This window comes from Diadema antillarum, unplaced genomic scaffold (genome assembly GCF_040938485.1).
Source record: "Diadema antillarum isolate AM-2024a unplaced genomic scaffold, OU_Dant_1.0 scf00000011, whole genome shotgun sequence".
Classification (NCBI taxonomy): domain Eukaryota; kingdom Metazoa; phylum Echinodermata; class Echinoidea; order Diadematoida; family Diadematidae; genus Diadema; species Diadema antillarum.
In genome coordinates this window covers 991,353-1,005,750 of record NW_027270900.1, presented here as the reverse complement: position 1 = coordinate 1,005,750, position 14,398 = coordinate 991,353, and the positions used below count along the sequence as shown (strand labels likewise).

The 14,398-nt window shown below is 40.1% G+C and overlaps 1 protein-coding gene and 1 non-coding gene across 2 annotated transcripts; both read left to right on the top strand.

The window, feature by feature from the left end:
- The first annotated feature begins 305 nt into the window (after nucleotides 1-305).
- Nucleotides 306-8,480, top strand: LOC139720616 (solute carrier family 25 member 3-like). The gene is made up of 8 exons (XM_071631976.1): nucleotides 306-334; nucleotides 458-639; nucleotides 3,065-3,186; nucleotides 3,780-3,959; nucleotides 4,491-4,672; nucleotides 5,146-5,318; nucleotides 6,509-6,619; nucleotides 8,257-8,480. Exons 2-8 carry the CDS (start codon nucleotides 465-467, stop codon nucleotides 8,418-8,420), a joined length of 1,107 nt encoding a protein of 368 aa, XP_071488077.1. The 5' UTR covers nucleotides 306-334; nucleotides 458-464; the 3' UTR covers nucleotides 8,421-8,480.
- On the top strand, nucleotides 6,767-7,101 carry LOC139720733 (small nucleolar RNA SNORA53). Its single transcript, XR_011710175.1, has one exon. It is a non-coding gene; the product is annotated as a small nucleolar RNA SNORA53 (small nucleolar RNA).
- Nucleotides 8,481-14,398: the final 5,918 nt, after the last annotated feature.

Genomic DNA, 14,398 nt, shown 5'->3' with positions numbered 1-14,398 from the left:
CTAAATGATCGATGTGCATGTGCTGATAAGATAGAACCCATCTAGAGTGAGCATCCAATCACGGACCCTACCTACTGTAGGGTCCATGATCTGAGGAACATCCGTTATCTAGGGGGCCTATGACAGCCTACTACATGTACTAATACAATACATTCCGCTTCCTTTCCTCACAAGTGAGTCTCTGAACTAGCCTAACCCTCTAGAGTACCGCGCATGTGCCGTTCTATTGGTGACGTCACACAGGAACCGGCGTTTTCTACGTACTGAACATGCGCTGATCACGTTCACGCAATGCACTACGTCCGTCATCTTCAGCAGACCGAAAGACCAACATGTGAGTACTGTGATCGTCAACAAATTTGTTAATTTGTACCGTAAGAATTCGACATTCCACTACCTATTTCACGATTTTACGTAGTATTAATTATGAGGTGATCTTCATTTGCTTTTATTTCAGAATCAAGATGTTTCAATCACTACTAGACAGCGCAAAGCGCAACCATTTCTCCAGTCCTTTTCTCTCAACTGCACGCTGTGAGGCGGCTGATGAGAACAGCACACAAGTGACGTTACCGGCTTCACAAAATGTCCTTCCAACTACGAGAAATTTAGTAGCAGCATCAGCAGCACAAATAGAAGGTAAATATGTGCTAATGTATGACCTACCAATGCAGAGAGTAACATGGAAATATTTGGGTTTCTTAGCCAAGGATTTGTATTTTATGTGAGTGTGTGTGACGACATTGCTTGCAGTGACGTCAATTTCAGTTCGGGAAACCCACTCACAAGGGGGGCCCCTCCTTATAAGTAACCCGTCCCCCTTATAAGTAACCCCGTCCCCCTTATAAGTAACCCCCGGGGCACCCCTTATAAGGAGTCTCCACGCTTTTTTTGCAATGCAACACGAAAATGAAAGGACTGCGGCAATTCGCTTGATTATGTCCATAAAGCTTCACAAGTTTCCTAGTTACTCACGAAATTTGAGCAAAATCGGTTTGAGGCATCATATCTAAAATCATGGATTTAAATGCGATGTCAAACGACCCATGCGAATGCTGAAATGCGAGCGATTACTGGCGTGAGTGTCGCCAGGCGCGGCGGCGCGGCAATGCTTGAGTGCAGACGAGCCACCTGAATGAACGAAAGTCTCCGTACTCAGTCGCCACGTCTGCACTCAAGCATTGCCGCGCCGCCGCGCCTGGCGACACTCACGCCAGTAATCGCTGGCATTTCAGCATTCGCATGGGTCGTTTGACATCGCATTTAAATCCATGATTTTAGATATGATGCCTCAAACCGATTTTGCTCAAATTTCGTGAGTAACTAGGAAACTTGTGAAGCTTTATGGACATAATCAAGCGAATTGCCGCAGTCCTTTCATTTTCGCGTTGCATTGCAAAAAAGCGTGGAGACTCCTTATAAGGGGTGCCCCGGGGGTTACTTATAAGGGGGACGGGGTTACTTATAAGGGGGACGGGGATACTTATAAGGGGGACGGGTTACTTATAAGGAGGGGCCCCCCTTGTGAGTGGGTTTCCCGAACTGATTTACATGACATGACGTATGAACTATCATCAAATGAAATGATCATCATGATCCATGATGATGGAAAATAATGATCGCCATTCTGAATTGCTGTTTCAGGGTATGGAACTATTCAACTATGTTAGACGATAACTTCTTACCTTTATCTTGCATTCAATTTGGTTTAGTGGTCACAGAAATTTGGTTTATTGTAAAGTATAATGACTTAGGTCATGGGTCCATTTCTTCCAAGTTTAGCACTTGAATGCTCGTGGCGTGGCATCCATATCAGTCCGGGAAACCCGCTCATGAGGACCGCTCCCCCATACGAGGACTGCCCCACCTCATGAGGACCGCCCCCACGCCTCATGAGGCCCCCAGGGGAACACCTCAAGAGGACCCCTATTCACTTCTTATTCATCTCACATCTGACGTATAAATTGTCGCAACTTTGCACAGTGATTTTTTGTTACACACACATGTCCACTATCCGTGATGAAAAGAAGAAAAAATCCTGTCTGTTTTTTTTCTTCAAAAATCAAGTTTTATTCAACCGATGCAGAGCGCTCATCAAAACAAGGGCGCCAGCGCGTTCGCACAATGCAAGACTGCCGCACCTAGCGGCCTGATCCGACTAAATATTTTCGGTGCTTTTTTCTGTGACTCTCACCTCTCCGCGTGCGAATCAGCCTCATGAAGCTGAAGTCTGTACCTTTGACCCTATTTCATGCAGTTACATTTTTTTTTTTATAGGAGTGATATGTGGTGTTATCAAATTACTTTTTGGAAAAACACATATATATGTCCATTTTGCAAGTTGAATATTGGTCAAATGTTCTTTAAGTTATACATCAACTGCATTCAAACTTTTTTTTTTTGGATCTGATTTTAGGTAGTCTCCTTTTTCATATGGTTATTTGAAGTGGCAAGATCACTAACTTTAGAACTCTGATTTAAACGCAAGTGGCATCTGAAATCATTTAGATTGTTTTTTTGATGTTGGTCATGATGCAAATGATTTTTCATCTATTAAAGAGCTGTGTTATGCCCTTGAAAGGCCATATTGTTCTCTGCTATAAAAGCACATAGTGAAATAATTTTAGTCCAAACCATATTGTTGCAATTATTTCTTAGTATATTTACAATAGACAATGCAGTTGCAATAGTGAATGTGCTGAGCTCATTCTTCTGTGTGCCTTTTTGTTTTTGTTTTTGCTTAATCATATATTTCTGTTGCATTTATCAGGTATACTTTTAATATTTTTTTTTTTTCAAGAAAAAGGATCTGTTTTGTTAGTGGTCCGTACAGTGAGTAGAGTGGGAGAATGTGAAATACAAGTGCAGCTAGTCAATCATTTTGATAGTGAGAACATTGTATCAGAATAGGAGAAAAGAATTACTGTGATGGAAGCGGTGTGGGACTTGTGCTACTGTGTGTGTTGTTGTCACATCAGCACCAATTGACATCATAAATGAGTTTCAATAATTGAGCATTATTGAGTGTGGTCATTGGTTGAGTTCTGCTGGTTACATTCCACAGAGACCAGTTGCGAGTATGGCTCTGCCAAATTCTACGCCCTGTGTGGATTTGGTGGTATTCTCAGCTGTGGCATCACACATACAGCAGTCGTCCCCCTCGATCTGGTCAAGTGCAGAATTCAGGTAGGTGGTTTCTAGATGATGCAAGGGTGTGTGTTTTTTCACCTGGTAGCAGATTTGGCCCACCTTTTATACATGTATGCTTGGTTCCACATACAACTCCTTGCTGGCTTGCCTTGGGCAAGCAAAGCTGAACCGTCCAGTAAGTTGAATGAATTGGCACTTTTGTGCTCAATGTATGTCCATTTGTGCAAGTGGAAGAAATGTGCATGTATTTTGTAATGTCCTACTCGTGTTTGTGATGAGCTTGGAGACAGAAGTCAATCTGCTGTGAGCTGCGAGCAGATTTCAACTGTGGATTGATGCAGACTGTTACTGAAGTTGGATGAACATGCAATCTTGTATCCATGTGACATTGATACCTGACTTTTGAAGTGCAGTGTTGAAAATATTGTCATGTGCCACATATAAAATACAGCCAAAAACAAAAACCAAAAACAAAAACGAGCGTCTTAAAAACTTTCCTATGAAATGATTTAAGTCATTCTTCATAATTCATCCTGCAAAGGCTCCTTTTGTGTTCTTGTTGAGCCAGTTTGCAGGCACCATGTAACAGTTTGGCTGTAACATCTAAAGTTACTCCTTGTTTCTTACAGGTTGACCCTGCCAAGTACCAGGGTATTTTCAAGGGCTTCAAGGTGACAGTGAGCGAGGAGGGTGTACGTGCCCTGGCCAAGGGATGGGCACCCACTTTCATCGGCTACTCCATGCAGGGTCTATGCAAGTTTGGCTTCTATGAGGTCTTCAAGATTCTGTATAGCAACATGCTTGGAGAGGTAAAGAAACAATGATATATCCACCTCTCGACACAAGCCACACACCCACCGCCCCCTTTAAAAAATTTACAACACCTGAGACCACTACGAAAGCTTTTCGCTTACCCGATATATTTGACATATTCATGTAGCGGTCAGTGGAATGAGGAATGAACAGATGAACAAGCTTTGCTAAACAAGTTTGAATAAAAAAAACCAGAGAAACGTCCAAAAGCTATGCTGATTTCATTTGATAAGCTAGTAATAATGTAAACTGTAAATCCAGTATGGATTTTAGTACAGTCATCTTTATGATTAAATATGTACTGTTATGATTTGTTCTGTAACTAAATTTAAAAACATTTTGTTGGCTCAGATTTTGCTCTTGACTACTAAGGAGCCCTGGTTCAACTTGTTCAGAATTTTTGTTTACTCATATATGCCTTGAATGATATTGACTGTGGCGTGGTCTGATGAGAATTGTACAAGAATTTTTTTATTGACCTGGGAGGAATTGAAAACATTTCAATATGTCCGTTTTTGTTGGCATAGGAAATGTCCTACTCGTACAGAACCTCCCTGTACCTAGCTGCCAGCGCCAGCGCCGAATTCTTTGCCGACATCGCCCTGTCTCCCATGGAAGCTGCCAAGGTCAGAATTCAGACGCAGCCTGGCTTTGCCAACACCCTCAGGGAAGCAGCGCCCAAGATTTACAGGGATGAGGGCCTCAATGGGTAGGTGGAATTCCTCATTACCTTTCCCAGTGTTAGTAGCCTTTACATCTATCTTTTCCTGGTGTTTGACTTTGATTAACTATCAACCATTTTAGTAGCTCTGTTTGTCGGTGAAATTTGTTGTCTAATGCTATTAGCCTAAGCCTTGCCAAGCTGTAAAATAATGAAATTGCAATTGGCAAGAAGGAAGTATTTGTTATATGTTCTCTGCACTATGAAATCGTGGTATTGGATGAAAAATTAGGAACACGTGGATCATATTCTAATATCTTACTTTGCAGATTTTGACCAATCAAAGCACCAAGTTGCATGTATCAATTGCCAAATGTGATAAAAAGAGCCTTGCACCAATGTTTTAACAGTGGCAATAATGGGATTCAGCAAAGTTGAGCTTCATGGATATTACTTACATATCCTTCAGTAAGTGGTGATGATGCTAAGTTTAGGTGTTGGTTTATTGTGACCCTTTTCAGCTTCTACAAGGGTCTCCCGCCCCTCTGGATGCGACAGATCCCGTACACCATGATGAAGTTCGCCTGCTTTGAGCGCACCGTGGAAGCGCTCTACAAGTACGTCGTCCCCAAGCCCCGCAGTGATTGCACCAAGGGCGAGCAGCTCGTTGTCACATTCATGGCAGGTTACATCGGTGAGTTTGGACTTATCTTGCTCCCCACTGCTCCCAGTGCTAGAACTGGCTTTAAAGGTGCATAGACCCGGTAGTTGGCGGGGGCGCTGTTGGATGATAGTGCCAATCACCGTTAGCATTGATACGAAGATTGCCGAAGTTGAGCTGTCATCAAGAGTAAAGCGCGTAGGTGTTGCTAGGTAATGTTGCCTTCGTTGTCTTCTGCGCATCACGCAGTCTGTAGTGATGCCAGGGTGTGTGCTTCTCAGTATGACGTCACAGAAGAAGTTTGCTAAAGCTGTCATCAATGAGCTGAATCATGAGCCGAACTGTAATTGGACCACTGACTACAGTGGATCGGATTCTACGGACTCATGGAAATGGGTTAAAGCGTAAGCGCTAAAGAGGAGTCGATAGCATAGGTCTCTGTAGGAAATTTGCGCCGTCTGCCCGCGTACGTATTCGACTAAACCACCTTGTCTATGTGCCTTTAATTCCAAAATTCAGAACAGAATTTGTCTGTCATGTCAATTTGGCATTATGATATCTTCTACAGCTTGTATACCCCTGTTGCCAAGATTTTGTCACATTTCTTCGTACTTCTGTTTGCAGCGGGACGTAAGGATTTCTGAAGATGACCCCCTATAGTTTAAGTTGTTGATATTGATGTGACCCCCTGCAGATATTAAGTTGTTGATATTGATGTGACCTCCTGCAGATATTAAGTTGTTAATATTGATGTGTTGATACAGTTGATGAGATGGTTAAGAGAGTGGTTTCCAACTAAGACTTTTTTTTTATTACAAGTCCTCAGGTTCTTGTGAGACATCATTTAGGTTATAGTACACTCTTTAGCAAACAGTTTGCTGCTTGCAGTACCAGCAGCATAGTCAGACTTGGCTCTGTAGGCCAATCAAGGGAACAAGCAAAATTGTATGATTGAGGCAGGTGGTGACTGTAGGTGGGTTGATAGCCAATTTTAATCTATGGCTAATACCAGAAATATTATTGTCCTTTCTGTGTGTTGAAAATTAAACTTTGTAATGCAGTGAGTGATGTTGCACAACAGACATATTCAATAGAATGACCGTCAACACCAACATATTGATCAGTAGAAAGTCCTAAGTCGGTCTATGAGCCAAATGCTGCAGATAGTGTAAAGCGTGTGTTACTGTCTTAACATTCCCAACACTTTTGTTTCACTTTTGCAGCTGGTGTGTTCTGTGCTGTGGTGTCTCACCCTGCTGACACCGTTGTGTCGAAGCTCAACCAGGACAAGGGAAGCACAGCCATCGAAGCAGCCAAGAAACTCGGCATGGCTGGTAAGGATAATTCTCGTTCACGAATATCCCAAGGAGAACATGTGTATAGAACACCTGATAATTACCGGGTATTGTAAAGTGCCTGTATATTAAATGCTGTGGTTAGCTTACCACTGGGTATTGCTTTGATCATGTGACGCAGAATTGTACACACTTCCTTAGATCCGCTTCCGGGGTGGAAATGACGCGCCTATCACTCGCCCATTCCCACTCCCCGCCCACAGCAGAGAAGCCTTTGTGTTTCAGTTCAACTTACTCCTGTTTAGGAGCAGTGGGCTGATCGCCAGGGTTTCTTGCCTGTGGGTCGGTGGAGCCGTGAAGGTGTCCTGTGACAATAGGTGCGTTATCACCCAGCAACGCTGCCACGTTGTGTCGTCGGAAGTGCTTGAGTCATTGGTGTGTTACATCAATATACCTCCAGTGAAGGCACTTGTGCAGTCTTGCTTCATTCCTGCAAGACTGCTGCTTTTACTGGGGACAACATTCCGACATCATCATTGCATTGTCAGTGTGTGACCAGTAGAGATCATACGCTCAGTGAATTTGTTAGACTCCAATTAATATTCCATCCTCAAAGTGTGTTGTTTATTTCCAGTGTAAGCTATCATTTGTTAACCTGTTGAGGACAAAGTGATTTTGCTATAGCGCACATTCCCCACATAAACCTGCCTGAGTATACTCGGGACTGCTGTAAAAGTGGACATTTTTGTGGTGTGGAAACTTTTGCCCATTTCGCGCAACCAGAGGGGCATTTCATGAAGTGTTTTGGTCGGATATTTTTCTGACAAACTGTTGCAAGCTACTGAAATCCTTGCATCTGATTGGCTGAGAGCAAACTGGTCTGACAACTTTGTCAGGCAAAATGCTTCATGAAATGCCCCCCAGAAACCAGCATGAAAATAAAAGCATTATTTTTTTTTGTTGCTCGTCATATGTTCTACTAATATATATCTTGATTCCGCAGAAATAAATACATGAAATTCATGCTACCCAGCTGAGCATGAAAAATTACTAGCGCAAAATCAACCACTTGTACAATAGTCTTCAACTGGTTAATGAACCATTCAAATCCCCACACTATATCAACTTCAGTTCACTAATAGAGGAAATATGCTGTCAGCCATTCATGTGGAGTGCCGAGGCTTGGTAACAATTTTCCTGCTTAATATTCATATTTTGTTCTTCTGTTAATTATGTTACAAACCCTTATAAAGGAGAGATATGCCAGAGTCTCAATCATTTTGCCAAATTTGATTTTTTTTTCCCCCTTTTAATTCATTTTTCCTACATGAGCTAACTGTATATGATAAGTTGTGGAGTTTAAGAAAGTGATGATAATTTTGTCTTTTTCCATAGGTACCAGGAGGAAAAAGGAAAACTCTCAACAATGAGAGATGAAAGACTTTTTGCCCATGAGAAAAAAGAAAGTACTGAAAAGAAGAGACAAATTTCTAATTGTAGATATTACCCCTCTTGCCATTTTCATGCTGCTGTATGCATGCAGTTTACATAATGATAAGTTCAAGAGAAGTGAGATGTTTGGACATTTATGGCTCAAATGGCAAATTATGCCATTTTGATTGAAATGGTAATTTGCAGTTATGATTGACTCAGCATTTTTCATTCCTGTTTTCCAGGTCTGTGGAAGGGTCTCGGCCCACGTATCATCATGATCGGTACCCTGACCGCCCTGCAGTGGTTCATCTACGACTCCGTCAAGGTCTTCTTCCGCCTGCCCCGCCCACCCCCACCCGAGATGCCAGCCAGCCTGAAGGCCAAGCTGGAGGCTAAGAATCAGTAAACCCAGCACCACTCCCAGGGCCCACAGATGCCATGACCAGTCAAATGTTTTGGAAACTTGAAAGACACTATACAGTGTACTCTCAAATGTAATGAAAATGATCTTGGAATTTCACATCCCGCAATACACCCATCTGAAAACACTCGCGATTAATATTTCCCTGTGGGCCACACAGACTTGAATGTGAAAATAATGATTATGGATGAAAGAAAACAAAACAAAAAACATATTTTGTATTCCTAAAGTCAGTGCATCGTAATGGAAACAAACTTGGTACCTAACAAGGATGTACCTTGGTACATGTGCTTTGTATTTGTGTGATACACATGTATCATATTGAGTTCTACATCAGAAACGGGATAATATATATATTTGTGGCAGTGGTAGACATGTAAAGAATTATAAACGGTAAGTCTATTTATCACTTACTTCACACGATGAGTATTTTGACTCATTTTAAAGATGAAGCAATCTCGCAGTATATTTATGCATATTATGAGACATTCTTTCATCAGTGAAACATGGAATCCAAGCCTATGACAATGCATGGATTATTAAATAAATGAGAACTGTCTAGTGTTGACAAACAAAAAGAGGTGAATGAAGTTTGTGCGTGATTTGTTGCCGAAAAATCGAAAGGAAATCTATGGACCATAAATGATGTGGTCAAAGCATTGATTATGATATATGTCTGACATATCACTATTTATAGAATACTTCACAGATTTTTAATGCTCCCAGTATGCATAAATGTGTATGGTGATCATCAGGAGAAGTGAAATTTAAGAAATGCTAGAGGCACTTCCCAAAGAGTGTACATGTATATTTTTGTAGGACATGTAGAAGCTTTCAATTATAACTTGATTGTTGTCTGAATGTAAAGCAACCGAGTTTGAGTTTGCTGTGTTTACACATTTTGGTCAGTTTCATGCAAAAGTGACACAAACAAAAAATTGTAGGCCCTCCAGTTGTGTTGATGTTTACTTTATGCCCTTGAGTAATTCTGAACTGTTTCTGTCTTGATATGTATCGACTTCACACTCCATCAAATGATGGAAGTGTTGTGAGTCTGTCTGAAAATATGCATAAATTGAATAAACCAGAGTCAACTTGAAACAATTGGTTCTTGTGGAATCTTATTTATTGTTAGCCATCTCCATTTATTTGGAAGCTTCTGTACTTTTGACCATTGTGTGCATGTGTATGTGAGCTGTCGTCAGGGACTGTGTGTGTGTGTGTGTGTTGCGTGTATTGATGAATATATGTCATAGTGAACTCTTGATAAACTTTCATTGTACCTTGTAATCTCTGCTGTATTATGATTTTGATAATTCAGTGTTATTATTATTTTTTTCATTTCATTTCATTTTATTTCATCATGTTACTGGGCTGAGCCAGATGGCTGTTTTTCGGCCAGTCCGTGAATTACAAAATCACATGCATAAGAACACAACACAATAATACATAACTGCAATACACATAAAACATAGTATTTTCCATAATACATGCACAAAACTGAATTCCTAGACACATTTCATACAACATTAAGCTATTAAAAAAGAAAGAAAAAGAATGACACAGTTTGAAAAGAGAGAAATTTATATGTATGGGGCAAGCAAAGTTACTTTGTTATAAAGAGCTGAATGCATGTATTAGTGATGTACACAATAAGAGTTCCAACTTTCTATTTTTTTTTTCCCCTGAGAGCTTGAAACAAAAGTAGAATACCTTTCTATCTACACTGTAGTAGCCTAGTGTAAACTAATGTTCTGTTGAAAAGAAATAGGGGGAAATAAGATTAGCGTGGGATTAATGCTTAGATTTGTGTGCATGTCATGGTGAATCAAAGCAAGTTGTTTTTTTTCCCATTTTGTTTTTGCTTTTTCCATTCATTCATTCATTTGCTGTAAGTATATCAAGTAAGGATTTGTGGATGAATAGGTAGACGATATTCTTGCTTGTGAATGTGTCTAATCATTAAATACACAGATTTACGTCTTTCCACTTGTACTGTTATGCCATGGCCCCATGGAAGGCAATTTCTACTCTGGTGAATAGGCCATCCTGTATAAATTACAGGAATGAATAACTCATTGGATATATAGATACAAGTATAAATGAAAGGTGAGACACAGATGAATAGATTAATTTGATGAAAAAAGTACTGGTAATTCCGATTTAACAACATCAACATCATTTGAAGCTATTCATGGATTGACCTTTCTGTTGAACTCTGATTCATAGCTGCTGTGGTCTGTAGACTAGTAGAGGAAGTCCTTACTGATTCATTCATTTGCTAGTGTCCGCTGAACTAAGCTCCGTAGACTGGGAATTCACTTAACCTGTGTGGGTGCTCAACAATGGGAATGTTCACAGTGTGTAAAACCCCCTCCACTGACCAAGAATACTGTAATCCCAGCTTGCTTTTGGAAGCTCTATTCACACATTCTCAGATACCCTCATATATCATTTCTCAGCATTTTACAAGGTGTTTTTCTTTCCGTAGAATGAAGTTCCTGTGTGGCTCAACATTCTGCAGGTGTAGTACAATTAACATAACTTGCTGTGCAATCCTCTTCTGTTCACATAGCAGTCATAAAATCCTGAACTCCCATGGTGATAATATGTGTAAATTGCAATGTTTGTAATTATGTAGAATCAATAAGACTGCAGTTGAGTTTTTATACATTCTACTTGTACATGTATAGCTTTATGCTATCATTTTGTTTTTTTATATTTTGCTTGAGAATTGCTTCAAAGTAACAAACTTTGAAAATGCCAGGAATGTTCAACGTCTTCAATATTTCAACCCCCTCCCCCCCAAAAAAAAAAGAAAAAGAAAAGAAAAGAAAAGCTCTAGCTGATTATGTACCTGCTTACATTATTTTGGTCTCATTCGTTGCCACTTGTCATTTACTCTCAAGCTGTTATTTTCGTGAGGGTTTAATTTTTGCAAATCACAGTTGGATCGCGAATTTAACAACACGCGAAAATGTCACCATGTGCTAGATTAATAGTGCATTTATAATAGCATCGGTGTCGATTCGCAAAAAATAACATCTCACAAAAATGTCTGTGACTTTGTCATTCACAAAAATACTGTATCTGTATGTGAAAATAACAGCTTAGTGATTGATTCATATTTTTGGCACTGTCTGCTACTGTGCAGTATTTTGGCCTCCACCTCTTTCTCCTTGACTGTAGTACATGTGGAAATTGTGGTTACCATTCCACATATTTGCCTGTGGCTGTGTGAGATCAAGAGTTGTCTTCCGACAGTCATTATTCATTCATGTATGCTTTGCTGCTCAAATCTAGAGAGAACAGCGTGTGTTTTGACTCAGCTTCCTTTTCCATATCTCTTATCAATTCTGCCACAACAAAATATGTCTGACATAGACCAACTTCAAGCATCAACATTGACTCACTCAATAGTACATTAATTTAAGTGCCTCTACTGTGATTCAATGTAATATCTCTACATTGCTGTACTTGGGACATCTGGGTCCCATTTCATTAAAGTTGATATAATAGCAACTCTTGCTGGAATGGCAACTTCCCATAGCAACAGCCAATCAGGAAGCTGGATTCTTGTCATTACTATGACAAATGCCATTCCAGCAAGAGTTGGTATCAAATAAACTTTTTATGAAATGGGGCCCTGGACTCCATTTCATACAAAGTTGATGATATGATAGCAACTCCTGCTGCAATGGCAAGTATCATTGTAATGACAAGAATCCTGCTCCCTACCAAGAACTGCTATTCTAACACCTCTTATGAAAGGAAACCTGGGATGTAGAACAAAAAGTGGCTGAAAACCTAGGGACCCACTTTATGAAGACATTTCATTTGCTACTGCAAGTTGCCATAATTACATACACATGTGTTTGAACCCACTTGCTGTGAGAAGTTACACTGCTGTCATGGGAACTGCCATTATTGCAACTCGCATAATGATAACCATTTGATGACTACATGCCTACCATAAGGCAATCCGTTGTGAGAGAAACTGCTCTTAAAATAATATATATACGCCTGTATATATTTTTTTTTTTTTTTTTTTTTTTTTTACTTCTTTGGTACTTCTCTTATGCTGCGTTTATACCATGTTCCTGGCAGCCATGGCAGTCACGTTTCAGGCCACTGTGGACAAAACGGGATGGACGCGGTGGGAACGGATAGGCAGACGGGACAGGCCATGATTGCCGTGCATGCCGTGTCAGATTTTTAAACTGTCAAAAATATTGCCAAAGGCAGTCCTGGTGCCGCACTAGAACAGGGTAAATGCGACAAAACGTGACGGCACCTAATAGGCTGTAACAAAACTTGGACGCAGTCCGTAGCGGGCCGCGAGGAAATATATTGATAGTCTAGCCACACCAGATGCCGAGAGAACAGCGTCTGATAGCTCTATGTTTATTGGAGCCAGGACTGGAACAAGCAAGACTAGAATATAGTACGAAGAGGGGAAAACAGGAGAATGTCTCATCTACACATGGCGCATCACGTTGCGGTCAAACAGGGTTGCCACAGTCGCCGGGACCATGGTGTAAACGCAGCTTTAGATACTATACATTTAAGCAATTCAACAAATTGCAACATTCATCACCTAAGCTGACACAATCAAAAAATAAAACGTAACACACATTTTTTTTTCTTTCATGATTCAATCACTTTTTATTTTTTTTAATAAGAAATCAAGTGTAACCAACTTGACACGAGTGAGATGGGAGGGGCAGGCTCAGTGTTGGGACACAAATGCAACCATGTGATCCACACACATTTCAAACCTCGCCAAACTTGCCCTTCCCCCTCTCTTTGCAGTCTCATCAGCTATCACCGTTATCATCATAAATTAATGTACTCTCTCTTCACTACCGCTACACTTCTGGAAGGCTTCTATCTTTACACTATGCAGGAAATATAAAATAAGCTCTATACTCTTCATTTCATTTACCGATCTTCATTTTTTTTTTTTTCTTTCGTCTGAAGAAACCACAACAAAAAATTGCATCATGATTTGTTTTTGCTTTTTTTTTTTGCTACACAACCTACTTGCACTACTTCATTTACAGTCTTGCATGGATTGATTTTTTTTTTTAAATTTGTAGATAATTTGACATATCTTTATAATAAAGAATGTGCTGGTACGTGAGACAAAGAATTTATTGTGCATTGGTAGGGTAGTACTTCCACCTCAATCCATGTTGCTATTAATCCTATATCAAGCAAGAGGTCAATTCGTGCACTTGTTCAGAATGGTGATATTACCACCGCTTGCCTTCCATACGATCTCGAAAAGTAATTCTACATCGTAGTGCCCTGCCGCAGGGTCTAGACTACAGCTTCTAACTAGCAGTAATAGTCTGCATTAACTGCTTTATACTGAGATGCCGGGCCGGTATGAAAAGTCAACACTGTGTGACCCGACTGTCTCAATAACAAGAGTCAAGCTCACGACTGGCTTCTGTACTATGACCTGGCCTTGCTTGAAAAGGAATTTGTACACAACTATGCAGACACTTGAACAGTTTTCACAACCGAACACATTAGGGGTGCAATGTTACATTAATCATGTATTCACTTTTACCACACAAATATGGGCACCTATATTGAAATAGCATATTTACAGCTCTAACTATCAATGATGTTGGCGTAGCACCCTCATCATTACTGGAGACACGAGAACAAGACATTTAAGTCAGAAGTATCTTATATCAGAATTAGAATTGGAGTATTTTGTGCAAAAAAATCACCACAAGGCATTTGGAAGTAACTTTTAAAGTCTTGCAAGGCCAATTATCATGTTCTCACTTGTTTTTCATCAAAAAATTTCATGAAAAACAAAATTACACATGAGCTCATTTTACATAGAGGACTTTCTTTGGTATCTTCAAGATTGTACAAAACAAAACTTTTTTTTCACACAAATAACAAATAATTTAATAATTACTACAATATTAAACAAATATTCA

Coding starts and splice junctions, on each gene's coding strand:
- LOC139720616 (XM_071631976.1), top strand. CDS start 465: ATGTTTCAATCACTACTAGACAGCGCAAAGCGCAACCATTTCTCCAGT. Junction 3,960..4,490: donor ATAGCAACATGCTTGGAGAG/GTAAAGAAACAA, acceptor TTGTTGGCATAG/GAAATGTCCTACTCGTACAG. Junction 6,620..8,256: donor CAAGAAACTCGGCATGGCTG/GTAAGGATAATT, acceptor CCTGTTTTCCAG/GTCTGTGGAAGGGTCTCGGC.